The sequence below is a fragment of the Saccopteryx leptura genome, chromosome 4, assembly GCF_036850995.1.
Source record: "Saccopteryx leptura isolate mSacLep1 chromosome 4, mSacLep1_pri_phased_curated, whole genome shotgun sequence".
NCBI lineage: Eukaryota > Metazoa > Chordata > Mammalia > Chiroptera > Emballonuridae > Saccopteryx > Saccopteryx leptura.
In genome coordinates, this window is record NC_089506.1 from 136677010 (window position 1) to 136699403 (window position 22394).

At 39.6% G+C, this 22394-nt stretch overlaps 1 protein-coding gene across 2 annotated transcripts in view; it reads left to right on the plus strand.

The window, feature by feature from the left end:
* The first annotated feature begins 3969 nt into the window (after positions 1 to 3969).
* The window catches only part of ATG10 (autophagy related 10), a 382992-nt gene continuing 364567 nt past the window's right edge, over positions 3970 to 22394 (plus strand). The window contains exons 1-2 of one of the 2 annotated variants that reach the window (XM_066381782.1): positions 3970 to 4128; positions 17988 to 18010. In XM_066381782.1, the coding sequence (XP_066237879.1) occupies positions 4041 to 4128; positions 17988 to 18010 (111 nt within the window). In that variant the 5' untranslated portion in view covers positions 3970 to 4040. The remainder of the gene's footprint in view (positions 4129 to 17987; positions 18011 to 22394) is intronic. The other variant, XM_066381783.1, reaches the window with a different exon arrangement.

Below are 22394 nucleotides of genomic sequence, written 5' to 3' on the forward strand. Positions count from 1 at the left end.
TTATCATTATAACTGTAATTACTACCAGATGGGACAGAAGTTACATATCTATTACCTACAACTTATGAAGATCAGCAAAATAGCTCAAAGGCAATGCACATGGTCATAATCTAGTAACCCAGAAGGATATGCTATAGACATGCATAGTTTTATCTATACCTTCCCGGTCCTCCCAAACAAGCATTCTGAGTAATATCAGGTCACTGGCAGAGTGATCCTCTTGAAACGCTGAATTGTCCTGACAAATTTAGAACACAAGTTATAGTTCCCAAATGTTCTCAAATGCTAAAAAGAAAGAAAGAAAGAAAGAAGGAAAGAAGAAAGAATAAGGAAAGAAGAAAGAAAGAAAGAAAGAAAGAAAGAAAGAAAGAAAGAAAGAAAGAAAGAAAAAGAAAGAAAGAAAAAGTGTCCAATCAAGAATATTGGAAAACAAAGCCAGAGTAAACACCAAAATTTACTAAAGTATTTCAGGCAGTTCAAATAGATTATTTCCTGAAACATGCTCTACCTTTCATAGCACAAACTAGACCTTTAGGAATAGGATCCTGAAAATTGCAGCATAGCTATACAATCCCACTGCTATACAGTTAGGTACAGCACCACATTGTTGAGTTTCTACATTAATTTTATCATTTGCTATTGACTTTTACAACTAATTTTCAGTAACTGTCAAAAATATCTAAATTTTTTCTTAGAAAACACAGATAATTATAGAATTATAGATTGTTGTTAAAAATGGACAGTCCTCTATTATTACTTTTTTTAATACGAATATTTGAATCCGTGTGTGTCATGGCAAAGTTCCTAGCTTTACATATGGTTAATAGTATGCCTCCTACTAAAAATCAAATGAAACAGGTGTCCTGGCCAGTTGGCTCAGGCCTGGCATGCAGGAGTCTCGAGTTTGATTCCCGGCCAGGGTACACAGGAGAAGTGCCCATCTGCTTCTCCACCCCTCCCCCTCTCCTTCCTCTCTGTCTCTCTCTTCCCCTCCCGCAGCCAGGGCTCCACTGGAGCAAGGTTGTCCCGGGCGCTGAGGATGGCTCTATGGCCTCTGCCTCCGGCGCTAAAATGGCTCTGGTTGCAGCGGAGCAACGCCCCAGATGGGCACAGCATTGCTTCTTGGTGGGCATGCTGGGTGGATCCCGGTCGGGCGCATGTGGGAGTCTGACCGCCTCCCTGTTTCCAACTTCAGAAAAATACAAAAAAACAAAACAAAACAAAAAAAACCCAAAAAACAAATGAAACACAGTAATTTCTAAAAATGTTTAATTTCATATGTTAAAGAACGAAATTCAACTGAGTAAATTTGAAGATCTAATTGCTTTTATTAAGTGACTCATGAATTGGGCAACATCCCATCTAGCACACTAGTAGGATTCTTTGAGGAGTTGTACAAAATGAAAGGTTTTTATAGCCAGGAAGAGGGTGGGACAAGAAAGTTAGAAGAGTGTTTTTTGTTTTTTGTTTTTTGTTTTTTTTTACAGACACGAGTCAGAGAGAGGGATAGACAAGGCCAGACAGACAGGAACAGAGAGAGATGAGAAGCATCAATCATCAGTTTTTTGTTGAGACACCTTAGTTGTTCACTGACTGCTTTCTCATATGTGCCTTGACCGTGGGCCTTCAGCAGACCGAGTAACCCCTTGCTCAAGCCAGCGACCTTAGTCCAGGCTGGTGAGCCTTGCTCAAACCAGATGGGCCCACACTCAAGCTGGTGACCTCGGGGTCTTGAACTTGGGTCCACCGCATCCCAGTCCAACGCTCTATGCACTGCACCACAGCCTGGTCAGGTGAAGAGTGGATTTTTTGAGCAAGGTTGCTTAGTACTGACCAGACAATTCCAGACTGATTGATTTAAAACTACAGTTAGGTATTAAGTCTTTCTGGGGCTTAGCAAAAGTGACTCCATTTTGGGTCTATTGTTTCTTTTTTTTTTAATCTTTTTTCTTTTTTACAGAGACAGAGAGAGTCAGAGAGAAGGATAGATAGGGACAGACAGGAACGGAGAGGGATGAGAAGCATCAGTCATCAGTTTTTCGTTGCGACACCTTAGTTGTTCATTGATTACTTTCTCATATGTGCCTTGACCGTGGGCCTTCAGCAGACCGAGTAACCCCTTGCTCAAGCAAGTGACCTTGGTCCAAGCTGGTGAGCCTTGCTCAAATCAGATGAGCCCACGCCCAAGCTGGTGACCTCAGGGTCTTGAACCTGTGTCCTCCGCATCCCAGTCCAATGCTCTATCCACTGCGCCACCACCTGGTCAGGCTGTTGTTTCTTTTTATGAGAAACAACATGTCTAATTTATATCCATAGTTGCTACAACATGTTAAGAAATTCATCTTTATGAAGGAAATGTTTACCTCATTTTCTTTTCTTCAACCAGTGCTCAACCCCCCTCATCTGGATTTCTCTGATAGGGGTGGAAGAAGAAACAACTAATTTGTTTACCATCCCCTAACCCCCTTATCTAATAAACGATATCCCCATTTCTCCCTATTCCTATTTCTCCCTCCCCCCCTTGGCATGGCTATTTAAACTAGCCATTTGAGAGAGAATAAGATTGTATGGTTAACACTCCAGCCAATGGAGCAAGACCCAGTAGCCTAGGGCCTGCCTTTGGTATAAAAACAGAACTTGCCCTCTGCCCAGTTGCTGGCTGGCGGGCTTTCACTAGTGGCAGCACGCCCTTCTGCAGCAGTTATTCAAGTTGCCTTGCCCAGGTATTTTGTCACCTTGAGTCTTGCTTAATTCCACCTCTAACAGTTACTAGCATTATCTTTTTTAAAATTGAGTTTAAAACTATTTTACATGAAGTAAAATATATTGTTTTTATAAATTTTGGTAAATAAATTAGTGGTGTAACATTAACATAATTAAGTTATAGAACCAGTTCCATTACCCAGTCTTCCCCACGGAATTCCCTCAAGCTTCTTTTTGGTCAGCCCTTTCCCCTGGTCACCACTGATTGGTTTTCTGCCTCGTTTTAAGGCCTTTGCTTATTTACTTATTTATGTTAAATATAGACTCACAGGAAATTGCAAAAATAGTGTATTAGAGTTCCATATACGTATTACCTACTTTTCTCTAGTGGTGAGTTTTACATAACTGTAGTAACACCATGCCCCGTAAATTTGAAGGCAGGTTTCTCTTTCATTTCCTTGACTGTGTTGACTCTTTACTCTTCACACAAGTTTAATTTGCTTGTTAAAGGACCAGATGCTAGTTCTCTCAGATGTCTGTTACTGCATTTTCCGTATTTCAGCTCGATCACCTTTAATTCTCCTACACCATTCGCTAGTTTTTTCTTTATCCCACTGTTTACCCCCAATTAAACTGTGCTGCTAGATTTTTATTTTTTACTTTTGAGATTTGTGCCGCAGATTGTATTATTGCCAATTCTCGTTTTCCTAACTTACACCTCGGTGCTTCAGTTTGTTCCTTTCGTTGTAAAGTGCGTGCAGGGGTGAGTGGGCCTGCCGGGACCTTCCCCACGGTGTGACTCGTGCGGTGCGCGTGTATTATCAGCTGGCACGGTTCTTCAGCCTTACATGCTGGTGGCGCTGAAGAGTTCAGCCCTGTCCTAGCTCTACCGTTGCTCTACTGGTCGCCCTTTTATTTTTCCAGTATTCCGGCTACTTTTGGAAGAGTGTTGAAGGCGCTGGGACCCCTCCCCCTGGTTTGGGCTGGCTTTCCCGTCTCTGTTAGCGGGCCGCCCTCCGTTCCCGGCCGGCAGGCGGGATGCGGGCAGGACTGGGCTGTGGCTGCCGCGGGCTGCCGGGGCGGGGTAGACACTCGCAGCCTCCCGCCCAGTGCGGGGGGCCCACCGCGTCCGCCGCCCGCGCGAGGCAGCCCCGTGGCGCGGAGGGCTCAGCGCGCATGCTCCGCTCCGTCAGCGGCGGCCGGGGGAGGGGCGGCGGCGTTGTCCGTAGTGAGGCTCCCTCGGCCGTGGCTCTGCTCCGCCGCCGCCACCCTGCGGCTTCCGGCCCGGCCCTCTGCGCCGTGAGGCTGCTGGCCGGGCGCTAGCTCGCCCCGCCGCCATGGGGCCTCGCCCCGCCGCCGCCCCAGCCCCGTCGCTCCGCCCCCGTGGGCCGGGCAGCGGGGTCAGGGCGGGCCGAGCGGAGCGGGGTGAGTACCACAGCCTTTGCTGCCGCCTTTCCCGGCTCTGCGTCCCGCGCGGTCCTCACCCCAGTGCCGGGACGGGAGAGGGGGCGGGGGTAGCGGCGGCCGGAGCGCAGCCCTGAGCACAGGCCGGGGCCGGGGCTCCCGCGGTGCAGCGCCGGCCAGTCTCCGCAGGCGCTGGGGAGCCGCAGCCGGGCGGCGGGGCCGGGCCGGCTGCCCGGGCCGAGCTGGCCTGCTGCTGAGGCCCCAGCTGCGACGTGGCTGTTACTGCCCTGCACGCAGCCTGCAAGCCAGGGCGGGTCTATCCGTGGAACTCTGAAACAAAGGATATTCCATTACTGGCGATTTCAGTGGCCAAATCCCACTTAAATTGAAGGGGTTTTAGATAAAGCCAACATTTCTGTTTCTTCTCTCAAGTAACCTATCTACTTAAAATATCTGAAATGACGATTGGGGTATACAGGAAGAGTTAACTGATTTTTAGAAACATTTATTGTAAACATTAAAAACATTTTAGAAAAAAGAAAGGGATAGTTACATGTCTTTTTCAAAGTTAAAATGGATCCTTGTCTAATTGGCCCACCTGAATTAGTTATCCAGGAGACTGTACTTTTGTTTGATATAATATTGATTAGAGCCTAGACTGTGGTGTTACACTTATTTATTTAGGCTAACTGGGGTGCAAGTTATTTTTAGGAGAGAAAAATACTCCTGAGGTTGTAATTTTATTGCCCTATTTCCAAGGTTTTTATAATTTTTACCATTCAGCTTGTTCCTTCACTGTAGGTTCAGTAAATAAACTGCTCACAAACATTAGGGGATGTTTTATCATTGAATATCTATCTGTAAAGCCAGTATCCACGGCCACCATCACAGCCACCTGGCCCATGCAGGTTTGCATTGGATTCGGACAGATGGTAAGGAAACAACAGAGCCAAGAACTGGTGGGCCATTAGCTTTAATCTTAGCTTGTACCGGGCAGGCAAGTAAAAACACACACTGGGCTCCAAAACCCACTCATTCAGTGCTCACAAAGCCACTGACTTATCCGAGTTCCCTAGAATCAAAGGTTTCTAGCTCACCAGACTTATCCACCTCTGTTCCCCAATTTTCTTCCTTCTCCCTGCACAACTGGCTTTTCCTTCATCACTCCACCATCTTGGCTGCCTCTCCTCTCCTCCACGTGGCCTTACTCTGCTCTCTTCTCTGCTCTCTCCTCTAATGCTAATCTCAGGAACGGAGAGAGCAAGCTCCAGGTCTGCCCCACTTTATAGTGCAGAAATCAAAACCTTTAATCCAATATACAAAATAGGGAAGTCTCTAGTACAAAGTCACTTATCTGAGGCATGATGGGATTGCACCACCCCACATCAAAAGGGTGGGAAAGGCTTAGTCCTAAAACCAATCCCCAGGCTACAAGGATCCTGTCTGCCCACAGCCCGCCCCCAATACACATTAATATCACCTGGGCGATGGGCTTCCAGGTGGGCAGCGCCATCTTTATTTAACAAAGTGAGCTTAATATATTTTATCTGCCCAACAATATCCCCTAATGTTTGTGAGCAGTATATTTGCTACAGGCTCCCTTGGTTTTATGAATCATGTTTCTAAGTTTTAAAAAGTTACAATTTGAGCTTTGGCTGGATAGTTTCGTTGTTTGGAATGTCATCCCAATGCTCCAGGGTTGTGGGTTCCATCTTTTCTCCCCTTTCCCCTTCTCTAAAAATCAATAGAGAAAAACTTTTAAGAAATTACAATTTGACGATGGCTTCCTCTCCTTAGTGGCAAAAGCTTAAGTTTGTACCTTTTCAGCATTTGAAAATGCAGGCTCTGTCTAGTACTCAACTACATCATAGAACCCTTCTTGCTCCTCGAGGGTCAATATGCACAAGAGGAAACATTTACAAAATGAAAACCTGACCCCCTCCTCCCCCCAAAATGTTAAGTATCGAGAAATTCAAATTAAAGTCTTGCAATTACAAGATTTAAGAATTATTATTGTTATTTTAATTGAGGAAACAGTTCCCACTAGTTCTGAACTGGAATTGTTTGGGTATAGAATGTTACAAGATTATTTCCCCTCCCTCCTTCCTCTCCTCCCCACTTGCCTTTGCCCTTTATTTGGGATAAGGTTTACTGAGAATTTGTTACAAATGGAGGCAAGTTGGGTCTAATGTCTTGTGACAAATTATAAATTGATAGCAGTCTAATGCTTATACATTTCTGAGAAAGATAAGCAACCCCTTAGGAAAAGCAAGTAGAGTAAAGTTTATATAAGTAGGTTAAAGACTAGGCTTGATTTGAAAATCATTATCTTTGAAGTCTGGAGATACATTTTGGGACTCGAAGTAATAGTGTCTGAATAGTCATGGAACCAGAACAATAAAGTACTATAGAGATTATTTGGTGATCATCCTTTGAAAACAGATGTCTTCAGGTGCCAAGCAGGCTGAGTATAAAGCAATTGGAAAGTAGGGCGTTGGCAGATAAAATATATTATGCTCACTTTGTAAAAGATGGCGTCGCTCACTTGGAAGCCTGTGCCCAGGTGATTGCTTGGGATGGGTGTGATTATATTAATGTGTGTTGGGGGTGGGCTGTGAGCAGGCAGGGTGGTTATAGCCTAAGGCTTAGTTTTAAGACTAAGCTTTCCCCCACACCCTTGACTGATTGCATGATGTGGGGTGGTGCACTCTCATGAGGAATCCCATCATGCCTCAGATAAGTGACTTTGTATCAGAGACTTCCTTGTTTGTATATTGGATTAAAGGTTTGGATTTCTACACTATAAAATTGGGCAGACCAGGAGCTTGCTCTCTCTTTTGGTTTCTGAGATTATCATTAGAGCAGAGAGCAGAGAAAGGCCACGTGGAAGAGAGGAGAAAGGCAGCAAAGATGGTGGACTGCTGAGTGAGAAGCCAGTTAGTGAAGAGTTTGTGCAGAGAGAAGGAGGTGAGGAACAGGTGAATAAGGCTGGTGAGGTAGACACCTTTGATTCTAGGAAACACGGATAAGTCAATGGCTTTGTGAGCACTGAGTGAGTGGGTTTTGGAGCCCAATGAGTGTTTTTACTTGCCCGCCGGGTGCAAGGAAGGATTAAAGGTAATGGCCCACCAGTTCGTGGCTCCGTTGTTTCATTACTGTCTGTCCGAATCCATTGCGAACCTGCATGGGTCAGGCGACTGTGATGGTGGCCGTGGCTACTGGCTTCACATAGGGGAATGGGAATGGAGAAGAAACCCTACCTAAAAGCATCCAGATAAGGAAAATTTGCTAAAACTATGCAGAATCAGTCTCCAATAATGTACCTGGCATCCCAGGCCTTGAAGTGCTTAATCTCCTAGGTTTACAGGACCCAGGAAGAGAATTTATTAATATAAATTTAACATTGTCATGTAATAGTTTTCAGAGAAAATGATCTCTTCTGAGCTCAAGAACCTACAATGGTTTCCTATTGCCCACTGCTTAAATGAAATCTCTTTAGAGTTTTAAGGCTATTTATAAACTGCCTCCCCATTTTCTGGTATTCCTTAATATCTACTTTCCAGTTAGACCTGTCTACCTGTTTCATTTCAACCTGTTTCTACATTCACTGCCCATACCCCTCATCCTTTTATGTATTATATCCCTGCCTTTCAGTGTCTTCTTATAATTCAAGGGTTATCTGAAGTGTAACTCGTGTAGGGCACAGGCTCTGGTTCCAGACTACCTTAAGTCAAATTGCCACATTTAACAGCTGTGTTGAGCTGAATCCATGCTATAATTATTATTATTTTAATTCATATTCTTTAAACAGTGGTTATAAAATTTATCACTAGTTTTTACTGTCTTTATTCTCTAATGTTCTTTTCAGTTTGAATCTTTTTTTTTTTTTTTACAAATTTGATTACAAATTGTTGAGGACAAAGACCATATCTTATATTCTTTTTAAAAAGTCTCAGCCCTGGCTGATTGGCACACACAGCATGGGCCTGGGGTGTGTATGTCCCGGCTTTGATTTCTGGTCAGGGCACACAGGAGAAGCACCCATCTGCTTCTCTTCCCCTCACCTTCTCGCTTCCCCCTATCTATCTGTCTGTCTATCTTTCCCTCCTGTAGCCAAGGCTACAGCAAGTTGGCCCCAGGCACTGAGGATGGCTCCATGGCCTCCATCTCAGGCGCTAAAAGACCTCTGTTGCTGAGCAATGGAGCAACACCCCAGAAGGACAGAGCATCCTCCCCTAGTGGACTTGCTGGGTGGATCTCTGTCAGGGTGCATGTGGGAGTCCGTCTCTGCCTCCCCTCTTCTCATTCAATTAAAAACAAAAACAAGTCTCTTAAAGTTCTCCCAGGATGACTCTGGGGACTCAGTATATTTTTTCTATCTTAATATTTAGTTTTTTTTTCTTTCTGTTGCTTATATTTTAAGATTTATATCCTGTTTGGTTTTAAAAGTATTTGAGGTAGCTTATAATCTGTATATAATATAATAACATAAAAAAATAAAGATAAATCAGGTCATGAAAATATGAAGCTTGAATAGTGTAAAACCAGTGGCCAGGGCTACCATCAGAGCAGTCCAGCCCTTGCAGGTTCGCATTGGATTCGGACAGTCGGTAAAGAAACAATGGAGCCAAAAACTGGTGGGCCATTTTCTTTAATTCTAGCTTGCACCCGGCAGGCAAGTAAAAATACACACTGGGCTCCAAAACCCACTCACATTCAGTGCTCACAAAGCTACTGACTTATCCGAGTTTCCTAGAATCAAAGGTTTCTAGCTCACCAGCCTTATTCACCTCTGTTCCCCATCTCCTTCCTTATCCCAGATACAAACTCTGCACAAACTGGCATCTCACTCAGCACTCCGCCATCTTGGCTGCTTCTCCTGGCCACATGGCCTCTTTCTGCTCTCTGCTCTGCTCCCTCTGCTCTCTCATGCTAATCATCCCAGGAACCAAGAGCGCAAGCTCCCGTTCTGCCCCTATTTTATAGTGTAGAAATCCAAACCTTTAATCCAATATACAAAATAGGGAAGTCTCTAATACAAAGTCACTTCTCTGAGGCATGATTGGATTGTACCGCCCCACATCAAAAAGGGTGGGAAAGGCTTAATCCCAAAACCAAGCCCCAGGCTACAAGGATTCTCAACACACATTAATATCACCTGCCCTCACGTGGGCAGTACCACTTCAACAAAGTGAGCATAATACATTTTATCTGCCCAACAAATAGAAAGACTGTGGTGTGTTACACTGAAATGAAAAAAGTTGTACAGTTGTTAAAGATGGACCACACAGTTAAGTCCTGAGCTTCATGATGGTCCCGCAGTGGTCGGCAAACTCATTAGTCAACAGAGCCAAATATCAACAGTACAACGATTGAAATTTCTTTTGAGAGCCAAATTTTTTAAACTTAAACTATATAGGTAGGTACATTCCTTATCGAGGTAGCGCCCTCACGTGGTATTTTGTGGAAGAGCCACACTCAAGGGGCCAAAGAGCCGCATGTGGCTCGTAAGCCGCAGCTTGCTGACCACTGGCTCTGAGGGAAGAACACAGCATACCACTTGCTCAAGAAAAACACAACTTCCTTGGTAGTAAATATTTAGTAAGTGAAATGCAGATTGTGAAAGCAGATTTCAAAGAGAGGCTAAGAAACCCTAGGGTTAAATTCTCTGGACTTTGTTAAGTGTCAAACTACTTCCTAATTTTTTCAAAGAGGCCTAATTGGCATTTTTATGGACCTGTCTCATACAATACATTGTAAGATGCTTATTGTACCTCATTCCTGAGCGCTAACTGGCAGTAACAAACTACAACCCCTTCTCTTTGTGATAACCCAGTATGACCCCACTCATTTCCAAATACCCTCTTTGAAACAGCTCCTGATGCCAGAAATATTATCTGCTCATACATTACCCATCTACTGCCACATTTTTTTTTTTTTTTTAACTTAGCACACTATTTCCAGGCCTTGTCTTGTAGGACCTCTTCCATCTTTTGGGTATGCCTTGCTTTGTCTCCACTTTGTAGGCCCTTATTCAAATTTCAAGATCAGTTCTTCAAGAACGGAACACAAGTCTCCCAGACTCCCTTTTTTTTGGAGTCTTTGATTTCACCAGGAAAATTTTGCTACTCCTTCCTATAATAGGAACACACAAGTGCTAGGATATTATGGATGCTGAGTGAATGAATGAAAAGTTTGAGGAAATAAAAAGGCACATTAATCTGGTCTTCAATGAAGAATTTGCAAGAAGAAATTTAAAGGGAACATTGGGTCCTGGCCAGGGAGTTCAGTTGATTAAAGCATTTTCCCCATATAGCAAGGTTGTAAATTCGATCCCTGGTCAGAGCACATAGAAGAATCAACCAAAAGATGCATAAATAAGTGGAACAACAAACTGATGTTTCATTCCCTTCTTCTCTCTAAAATCACTAAATAAAAAATTTAAAAATACTTATAAAGGAAATGTTGATTATATTGTAAAAATGTCCAACCACTTATTTTTCCCCCCAAAATATGATAGTTGGTAGTATATTTAAAAAAACCACATAGTTTTATTATGTTTCTTTAGACTAAGAGCAAGTCTGTAGCTTCTAATATAGTGTTGATCATTTTCTTTACCTTTTTATTTGTTGAACATGCTGTTAGTTTCTGGTTCTGACTAGAGTTATGGTATGTCCTACTATTCAAAGACAGCGAGAGAGTTTGAGCTGGTGGATCAGCTCATATAGACCCCTATGGTGAGACTTCTTATGTGCTTTCAGAGAAGTTTTGTTTGATATAAAGAAATGATCTTCTTATACAAGTCATGACACTGGTATCAGAAAGATTGCATGTCATAAATCTGTTGTTTAAATGGAAAGAGGTGCACTTATCTGTAGGCTTGAAAGTTGATTTGGATAATGGTACTGTAAACGGGTAGAGATATGTAGAATAAATTCCTTTAAATTTTTGAGTTTCTCTTTGATTCAGTACAACCTTTATTTGATGTTTACTGTGTGCCTCACTCTGTGAAATACAGGTGCTAAAATACAAAATTGTATGTCAGAAGTCCTCAGATGATGAGACATTGATTGCCTATTGGTGTGCCTTGCTGTGGAGCAGATGGACGAGGTGTCCCTGATTTTTCTGTCTTTATCTTTGGTTTTGACTTTTAATGTTTTTTAAGATATTCCACTGGTCTACCTCACGCTTAGGTCTCTTTCCAATGGTTTTCTCGAAAACATAGTATAAACTTTCTGTTAATAGGAGTACATCTTTTTTTTTTTTTTTTTTTTTATTCCTTTTGTTGGGAGTAAATCTTTTTAATTCTTTTTTTTCCAGTTTAGGAATAATTTTTTTTTTTTTATATAGAGACAGAGAGAGAGTCAGAGAGAGGGATAGATAGGGATAGACAGATAGGAACGGAGAGAGATGAGAGGCATCAATCATCAGTTTTTTGTTGTGACACCTTAGTTCAGGGGTTGGGAACCTTTTTGGCTGAGAGAGCCATGAACACCACATATTTTAAAATGTAATTCTGTGAGAGCCATACAATATGTTTAACAATAAATACAAGTAAATGTGTGCATTTTATGTAAGACCAACACTTTTAAAGTACAATAAGTCTCTGAATTCTTTTTAATAACGTTGTTATCCTGTCGTTAACCAACGATGAATAAAGTACTTCTTGCCACTAATGTGACTTCTGGTGCTGCATGGTTTTGCTGATAGCTTTGTAGTCTGGTTGATATGTGGTGAGGTTAAGCTTCATGCAGGTGTTGAGACATCCATCTGTTAAACGTGATCGTAGGTTGGTCTTAACGTTCTTTAGATGTGAGAAAGACTGTTCACATGCATACGTAGAGCCAAACATTGTCAGTACAGCAATACTCACATGCTGCAGTGTGTGGTATGTGATGGGAAGTGTGTTCCAAGTTTTGACAATCAGCTGGTCCACGGGTTGAAGTTTTTTCATTTCTCCCCACTTGTGTTTGCTCGCCAACTCTACTTGCTGTCATGCAAGTCTTTCCAAATCTTCATTCAGTGACTTGAATTTATTCACCCACATGTCTGAGACCTTCAGGTCAGCAGCTTGTAGCTCAAAATCTCTGACGGAGACACCGGGGATGTAACTCAGGTCGGCTCTGTCCACTGCACACTCGTGTGGATGGGTGATGAACTTAAAAAGAAAAAGACAAGTGCACTCACGAAATTCTCCAAAGCGTGCTTTGAATGACTGCAGGAGATTAGATTCTAATCCAGAAGCCCGCTAGCTGCTGGAGATCAAGATGTTGAGCAGGGTCACTTGCTGTGCATGCATCTTTAAACTCTCCCAGTTTTTCAAAGTGTAGTAAATGACCTGTTTCAGTGTTGGTGATGAAGAGTTCCAGCTTGTTTTCAAATGCAAACACTGCTTGTTGAAGGGATAAGACTGTATTTCCAACGCCTTGCATTTTCACATTGAGCTGGTTTAGATGTTTAGTCATGTCCACGAGATAGTAGAACTTCAGGAGCCACTCAGTGTTAGCTAACTCAGGATGCTCGACGTTTTTCATTTCAAGAAAAGTCCAGATTTCTCTCAGACAAGCCACGGAACAGCTGAGCACCTTCCCTCTTGACAACCAACGCACATAGCTGTGCAGAAGCAGACCAGGATAATTACTCCCAACTTCATCCAGCAGTGTTTTAAACTGGTGATCATTTAAAGCTCAGGCAACAAAGTTGACTACCTGAATGACCAGCGACATCATCTCACCAAGCTGCTTGCCACACATCTGAGCACCAAGCGCCTCCTGTTGTAGGATGCAGTGAAAACTTAGGATGGGTCTCTTTTCATGTTCACAAAAAGTGCTATGAATCCTCTGTTTTTCCCCACCGTGCACGGAGCACCATCAGTACACACCGAAATAAGTTTATCCATTGGTAGATTTTTTTCTGTAGCGAACTCAGTGAAGGACTTGAATAAATCCTCCCCTCTTGTTGTCTCTTTCATAGGCAAAACAGCAAGACTTTCCTCATGTAGTGTGTCACTGACAGCATACCTTGCAATCATGCTGAACTGGGATAAATGGCTTACGTCTGTTGACTCATCCAAAGCGAGAGAAAAGAATGGTGCTGCATTTATGTCCTTCACTTGTGTTGCCTCAATTTGATTTGCCATCATGATGGTACCATCGTGAACAGTTCTTGCCGACAGAGGCAAGCCTTTTATTTGTTTGATTATCTTGTCTTTATCTGAAAAGTCGTAAAAAAGTTCATTGGCAACATCAAGCATGAATGTTTTGGCATACTCCCCATCTGTGAATGGCTTTCCGTTTTTTTCCATTACTAAAGCCCCCGCAAAGCTAGCTGAATTCCAGTCACCTTGTTGGGTCCAAACACGGAGTAGCTGCTGACTAGCTTGCACTCTGCACAGTAGCTCTTGACATGCTTTCTTCCTGCTGTCCGCTGCTGGATATTTCGATGTAAATGTAGAATGGCATGTGTCGAAGTGCCGTTTTATATTTGACCATTTCATTGATGCAATTTTATTATTGCATATTAGACACACTGCAGAGTCTACTCTCTCCACAAAGGCTAATTCCTCTGTCCATTCCTGCTGAAAAGTATGATACTCCTCATCTTTTTTTCTTTTAGTCATCTTCTTCGTCAAAAGGGTTTCTGCAATTAGCTAACTACTTGACTAAAAGGAGGGAAGTTTACTTCCTGACCTCACAACGACCCTGTACGTTAAGCATTATCCAATAAAAATTTGGTGTTGTCCTGGAGGACAGTTGTGATTGGCTCCAGCCACCGGCAACCATGAACATGAGCGGTATGAAATGAATAGATTATAATACATGAGAATGTTTTATATTTTTAACGTTATTTTTTTTTTATTAAAGATTTTTCTGTGAGCCAGATGCAGCCATCAAAAGAGCCACATCTGGCTCATGAGCCATAGATTCCCAACTTCTGCCTTAGTTGTTCAATGATTGCTTTCTCATGTGGGCCTTCAGAAGACCGAGTAACCCCTTGCTCAAGCCAGCGACCTTGGTTCCAAGCTGGTGAGCTTTGCTCAAACCAGATGAGTCCATGCTCAAACTGGCAACATTGGGGTCTCAAACCCGGGTCCCTGGTGTCCCAATCTGATGCTCTATCCAGTGCACCACTGCCTGGTCAGGCTAGGAATAATTTTTCAAATTCATATTGCTTATGTTTTCAGGTCCGAAATGCCAGGTGTAAGTTAGATCTGTGTTCTTTGTCCTTCCTGTCAATCAGTATGCATAGTTTTCTTTTTGGTCTTTTTTTTTTTTCTGTGTTTTTGGAGATCGTCTCACTTGTAAATGCTAAAATACCACTTGAATTTTCCCCCAGCTTCTACACTTCCATTTATTGCCTTTAATGAATTTGTCTCTGTTGTTATTACATGCTTGAATTCCCTTCCAGTTTTTCCTTGTCCAGTTTTCTTTTTAATCTCAGCTGTTGTGCCCCTACCCTGTCTCTTGCTTTTGGAATCTAGGATTTATTTGTCTTTTTCCTTTACATTTGGGAATATAGAGTAGATAATGTCTCAGTTTTTCTCCTGCTTCCCAGTGTAAGCCTACTTAAGAAGCAATCTCTTCCTTTTCCTCTTTATCACAGTATTCCTCTTTGTTATGGTGCAAGAGCTTCTTATTGGCCCAGGATTGTAATTGATGTTTTTGGTCTTCTTATCTTGACAGAAGAGGGACTTGTATAAGGATGGTGTTGACGTGGTCAGAGTACGCAGTCTTCATTTATTTCTTTGACTATACTTGGATGCTGGAGGAATCTTGTGCTTGGTGTTGGGTTGGAGAGCAGGTTGATGGGTACAATCAAATATATGAAGGATAGATCTTTTCTGTACTTAGGAAGGGTCCTTCCATTCCTATTGTTTAATCTTTTGCTCCAATGTTTATAATGAAGGGAGTATTTTTTTGTGATTTGAAATAATTTATATTTTGGGTTGTTTTTGGGGAAGGAATAGTGATGAAACTATTCTGAGCCTCATCCTATTCTCACAATCCCCTATTGCTGACTTTACATCACAGTATGCAGTGCCCTAATTGGCTTCACCTTCCATTTCTGGCCACAAACATTGTATTATTGGGAGAACAAGTGCCTTGAAAGAGAATTATCAGTGGGCACTGAAACCAGGAGCGGAGGGTAGAACTCAAATTCTTTTTTCTGAAGGAAATATAGAATGCGGGACAGTAAGATGTCTTCTTACCCTCTTCCTAACTGGGGTTCTGGCTGCAGAGTTCATAACAACCTCAGCTACCAATCAAAATCCCTTAATTCTAGTTCAGGTACAATGTGGTATCTTGTTTAAACTTTGATTTGGGATTGTGTTTCAGTGGGGAAGTAAAAGGGAACACTAGCCTGCCGTTCAGCTGCTGTCAGGACTACCAGGCACCCTCACTTGCTGCTTCCCTACTTGAATGACCTGGGCCACTCCTGCTGTGCCTTATTGAGGCTGCTGCATGCCTTGAAATCCAGGCCTTTAGCTGCATCAAAATGATGCATTTTTGGTCTCAGTTTTCTAGCATTGTTTCTCCTCAAAAGTATTTTTGGTGCTAATTATAAATGGATTATTTGGGGCCTTCAAAATCAGGTAATCTTTTTGGTCCAGGCCATGGACCCCACATTTAATCTGTGCCTGAGGTGCCCCTTTCCTCTCTCCAATTGAGCACCATTGCCCGAGGGCCCTGCCAAGTTAAATTCTCATAAAGATAATGGGGTGAGTTTACCTTTCTAGCTAGTAATTGTGTGCTTTGTTAGGAGAAAGCCCAAATCTAAAGTTATAATAGTGTAAAATTTTGTAGGGAGGGACAAGTACAGAGAAAGTTGCTTACTTTTATTAGTTAAAAATGATCTTTAATGTGTGAAAGTATACAGAGTATGTCCTGTGATAATACACATTTTTATAAATGACCTGAAGTTCTGGGGGAAGTTTAGTTATATTTCTTAAAGTGTTTTAGTCTCATTATGACTCTGATACACATTGATTTATAGATTCATCAAAAGAAATGTCTCGACTAAAAAAAAAAAAGTATCAGTTCTCCACACATTAAAAAATCACATAAAAATGTGGAGCATGGTAGTGAAAAAATTGTTTTTAATTAAAGGGATTATTTGAACAATGATGATACACGGCATTAGATTCACTGGGGTTGCTTTTCTGAAAAACTCTATTTAATAGCAGCAGAATAAGCTTCTCCACACTGTCTAGTCTTAGGGATAACCTGTAGTTTAGAAGACTGCATTCAGTTGGTGGGGAAGAAATTATTCTACCTTTCCAATGTCTAGCCTCTGCTGAACAGTTAAAGAAAGGTTTTGATTGTGTGAGTTTAAAAGGTAAAGAATCAAACAGCTGTTCAGCTAGACTGAGACAAGAAAGATGTACTAACAACTTATACTTTATGACATGAAACAGCTCTAATTTCTAACTTTTACTTACTGTAAGAAGTGAGAGGTTCATTGTTTACAATGAGATGAGAATTAGAATTCGCCTTTTTACTGACTGTTCATCTGTGTTCCTTTGTCACCTCTAATCTAAATTTAAGATAGTTCAGGTATGGAAGCATAGGCAGTTCACATCTAAGGTTTTGTATTTGCAAATTAAGGATTATTTTTGCTGTTATTGCCTAATAAGCTGCAGTGTGTTTATCTTCAGTTTGACCATAATTTAAAGCCATCTCACAATAGGAAGTTTTAAGATTCTACCTCTACTAGTCTATGAACTTGGTAGAAGATCAGAGTATTACAAGTTGAAAAATACATATAAAAATATTGATTGTATTATATTTTTTATTTCTTATGAGGTAAGATATTCTTGAGCAAAGAGACTAATTATTCAGTAATATTTCATTATGGCACATTACAATGATTTGAATTTAGATAGATAATCATTTTAATGTAGTATAGTTGCTAATTTTATAATCAAGCCATTGTTTGTATTATTGTTCAGTTCTTAGATAATTTAAAATGTATTCAACCAAATATTAATTAGTGCTTTGATGTTCACTCAACTTGCTAGTGGCACAGTGCTACTAATTAGATAAACTATGGCTATTGAGTTAAATTTTATGTTTCAACTAACATTTTGAAGAGTTCACTAAACCTCAGGTAACTAACTGGAAGGCTAGGGGAGTGGAGTGTTTTTACTTAGTTTAATTTTGTTATTGAGAGTTTGTTTGAAATTCATTAATATTCTAAGGTATATCAGCGTTCTTTATGATTAAGTTCAGTGTTTCTTTTAATATCTTTCAGTATATGTCAGGGTTATCATATAGTTGAAAAAACTATTTCTCTCTACCATTTTATTTTTCTGATTCTGGTTCTGTGTCCTCTCAGTGATTGAATGTGATCTGTTTCCATTTGTGAACTATTGACTGACAATATTTGCAACCCAGATTTATTATTTTTTTTCTGAGTTCCAGATCCATGTCAAAATGCCTGCTAGATATCATCACTTAGGTATTCCACAGACTATTTATTTATTTTTATTATTGTGAAATATTTTCTCTAAAATTTATTTTTCAATTACAGTTAACATTCATTATTATTTTATATTAGTTTCTGATGTGCAGCATGGTGGTTAGACAATTATATGATTTACAAAGTGATCACCATACATAGTTATTACAATATTATTTACTATATTCCTTAGACTGAACTTTACATCCTGTGACTATATTTTAACTACCAATTTGTACTTTTTAATTCCTTTACCATTTTCACTCATCTCTCCAACTCCCCTTCCCTCTGGCAATCATAAGTTTGTTAACGTTATCTATTTTCTTTATTTATTTTGTTTTTTAAATTCCACATGTCAGTGAGATCATATGGTATTTGTCTTACTCTGTCTGACTTATTTTACTTAGTGTCTTACCTTCTAGGTCCATCCATGTTGTCACAGATGGTAAGATTTCATTCTTTTTTATGGCCAAGTAATATTCCATTGTATATACTTCTTCTTTATCCACTCCTCTATTGATAATCACTGGGTTGCTTTCATAGATCAACTCTTATAAATAACACTGCAATGAACACAGGAGTGCATATATTCTTTCAGATTACTGTGCTGAGTTTCTTTGGATATATAGCCAGAAGTGGGATTGCTAGGTTATAAAGCAGTTCCATTTTTAATTTTTCGAGGAAACTCCATACTGCTTTCCCCCGTGGCTGCACCAGTCTGCATTCCCACCAGCAGTGCACAAGAGTTCTCTTTCTCCACATTTTCATCACCACTTATTGGTTGATTTATTGATGACAGCTATTCTGACAGGTGTGAGGTGATGTCTCATTGTGATTTCAATTTGCATTTTTCTGATGATTAGTGTCGTTGAGCAACTTTTCATACATCTATTGGTCATCTGTATGTCTTTACTGGAGAAGTAACTATTCAGGCCTCTGCCCACTTTTTAGTTGGATTTTTTTTTTTTTTTTTTTTGGTATTGAGAAGTTTGAGTTCTTTATAAATTTTGGATATTAACCCCTTATCAGATATACCATTGATGAATATATTCTCTTATTCACTAGATTGTCTTTTTATTTTTTTGATGGCTTCCTATGTTGTACAAAAACTTTTTCATTTGATGTAGTCCCATTTGCTTATTTTTTCTTCCATTGCCCTTGCCCAAGGAGATATATCAGAAAAAATATTGCTAAGAGAAATGTCAGAAATTTTATTACCTATGTTTTCTTCTAGGACTTTCATGGTTTTGGATCTAACATCTAATAATCCATTTTGAGGTTATTCTTGTGTGTGGTGTAAGAAGGTGGTCTAGTTTTATTTATTTTTTTGTATGTAACTGTCCAGTTTTCACAACACCATTTATTGAATACACTGTCTTTACCCTAATGTATGTTCTTGCCTCCTTTGTTATATATCAATTGACCAGATAGGCAGGGGTTTACTTCTGGGCTCTCTTTTCTATTCCATTGATCTATATATGTGTTTTATTTGTTTGTTTGTTTTTTGCTAATAACATGCTGCTTTGATTACTATAGTCTTGTATAATTTGATATCAGGTGATGTAATATCTCCAACTTTGTTTCTTCTCAAGATTGTTTTGGCTATTTGGGTCCTTTGTAGTTACATATAAATTTTTGGATTATTTGTTCTGTGTAAAATGCCATTGGTATCTTGATAGGCATTACATGCATAATAATGTTGAAAGTGGACACTTCTGTTTTGTTCCTGATCTTAAGGGAAAACACTTTTAGTTTTTCTTTGTTGAGCATGATGTTAGCTGTGGGTTTATTATATGTGGCCTTTATTGCATTGTGCTTTGTTCCCTTTGTTCCTACTTCACTGAGAATTTTTTTTTAAACATAAATGGGTATCGATTTTGTCAAATGCTTTTTCTATATCTATTGGTAAGATCATATAATTTTTTCCTTCATTTTGTTTATGTGGTGTATCATGTTAATTGATTTGCAGACATTGAACCAACCATGAATCCCAAGAATAAATTTTATGTGATTATGACATATGATCTTTTTTGATGTATTAGTTAATTTGGTTTGTTAAAATTTTGTTGGGAATTTTTGCATCTATGTTCATCAGGGATATTGACATACAGTTTTTCTTCTCTGTAGTGTCTTTATGTGGTTTTGGAATCAGGATATTGCTGCCTTGTAAAATGAACTTGGGAGCCTTCCCTTTTCTTAAACTTTTTGTAATAGTTTGAGAAGGATAAGTGTTAATTTTTCTTTGAATGTTTGCTAAAATTCACTTGTGAAGTACTGTTTAGGACTTTTGTTTGTTGGGAGTTATTTTTATTACTGAATTGATTTTGTTGCAATTGGTTTGTTTAGAGTTTCTATTTCTTTTTTATTTAGTTTGGGAGATTGTTTCTAGCAATTTATTTGTTTATTAATTTCTTCCAGATTGTCCAGCTTGTTGGCATATAATCATTTGTAGTACTTTTTATAATCCTTTGTTTTTGTGGTGTCATTTGCCACTACTCTTCTTTCATTTCTGACTTTATTTATTTGGATCCTCTCTCTATATTTTTCCTGATAAATCTGGTGTAAAAGGTTTATCAATCTTGTTTATCGTTCCAAAGAACCAGCTCTTGGGTTCATTGATCTTTTGCATTTTTAAAGTTTATTTATTTATTAATTTTAGAGAGAAAGGAAGGGAGAGAGGCAGAAAAAGAGAAAGAGAGAAACACTAATTTGTTGTTCCACTTATTTATGCACTCATTGGTTGATTTTTGCATGTGACCTGACTGGGGATCGAATCTGCAACCTTGGTGCACCAGGACAACAGTTTATCCAGTGACTCACCTGGCCAGGGCTCAGACACTCTTCTTTTGTCACTATTCTCTCAGTCTCTGCAGCCCATCTTGCCTGCCCCTACATCAAAAATCTTGTAACCATCATACTTTGTCTTTCTTAACAGTTTGTCTCCTTGGAAAACCTTTGAATTTTATATTCACTATTTATCCTCCAATGCCTTTCCTTTCGTCATATTGTGCAAATCCATCTCTGGTGCTGTTAACCGCATCTCCTTCCAGCCCCTTTAGGATATTGCTTCATCAGTCACTTTTGCTCTTTACTATTTTTAACTTTTCTTTTTCTACCCATCTCTTTGCTCAGGTTAAGCATACCCTTAGATATCTATATCTATCTATATCTATAGCTATATCTATCTATCTATATCTATAGCTCTATCTATCTATCTATATCTATAGCTATGTCTATCTATCTATATCTATAGCTATATCTATCTATATCTATAGCTATATCTATCTATCTATTTCTATAGCTCTATCTATCTATCTATCTATCTATCTATCTATCGATCTTATCTATATCTGTCAATCTATCTATCAATCTATCATCTATTTATCTATCTATGTCTATCTATCTATATTTCTTTATTAGGAAAAGCAAAATCCTCTCTTATGCCTATGTACCACTTCTATCTCTAATTTATATGTACTTTCAACCAAGCTTTTTGAAAAAGGAGTCTACAAAGTTTTCACTAGGTTCTTTAGTTTTCTCCTTAGCCACCACATCCTGTCTTCTCCCTACTGCTGCTGAAACTGCTCAGTGACTGCTTCACTGCCAGGTTCTGTGAATGTTCTCAGTCCCTATATTAATGGGCCTTTCTTCTGTTTTAGCATTGTTGGTTATTTTTTAGTTATTCTCTACTTCCTTAAAACCATCCCTGGGTTTTGTGGCACTGCCCTTGCTAAGATCTCCTAATACCTAACTCTATTCTCAAGCTCTTTTGTTGGTTTCCCTTCTGTAGGTTGTTGAAATGTTGGTATTCTGAAGGTTTCTTTCTCAGTTCACTGCTCTTTTCACTGTACATTAAGATAACTAACTTTTTGGTTAAGACCTTTTAAACAATCTATTAAAAATTGTGAACTCTTTCTCCACTAATATATAGATAAGCCACATACATACAAAATTTATTGTAAACTTTCATGATCCACCTGAAGCCATATTAAAAATCTGCTATATTTATTCTCACTGGATGATATTCATCCACCTAGTGTCATTTATTTCTTTTATACAACTTCCAAATTCCTTAAAGAGATGTTGGATTCTCTCCATAATTTCAGATGCATGTTTTTCCTGCATTCTTTCATTACCTGGGTTCAGATCCTATGGTCTCTCACCCAGACCATTTCAACAGCTTCTAACTCTTCTCCCTGCTTTCAGGCTTGTATCCCTGAGGTCAACCTCCACAGAGCCCCCACTGACTTATTAGTCTGACCTTTTTAGCTCTAAGATCTGATTTCTATTTCCTATGGAAATAATCCAAACTTTTGCATGACATACACCCTCCTACACTGTCCCTTTGTGAGGAATCCTTCTTGTGCCACTATAATCTGTGCATATCTTCATTATTGCATAGACTTTAAATAGAAGTCCTGTTTTCCAGTGCTATTAGGATTGAGAGTTGAGCAGTTAATTGAAGAAGTTGATTAAAAGTTAAGTTAAAAAATAATATATGAAAAAAATAGTTGTGGATAATCAAGGAATTTGATGTAAAGGACAATGCTAAGGGACATTTAAGTTACTTTCTCCTTAAGTTTATATGCTATGGAGGAATAGAATTTGCAAACATCTGTAAAGATTCATTTATCCCTTTAAAACAATGTTTGATTTTTTATCCTGATGAATCTTTATTAAATTTGAAAATATATTACTTTTATGTTACAAATATGTGCATATTTGAAATATTTTATTTCAACTTAAATCATGTAAAAACATTCATTTGCCGATTTTTTCATAAGACCAAGTAATTCTCTTGGTTGAAATTTACTGTTCATTCTCTCTTT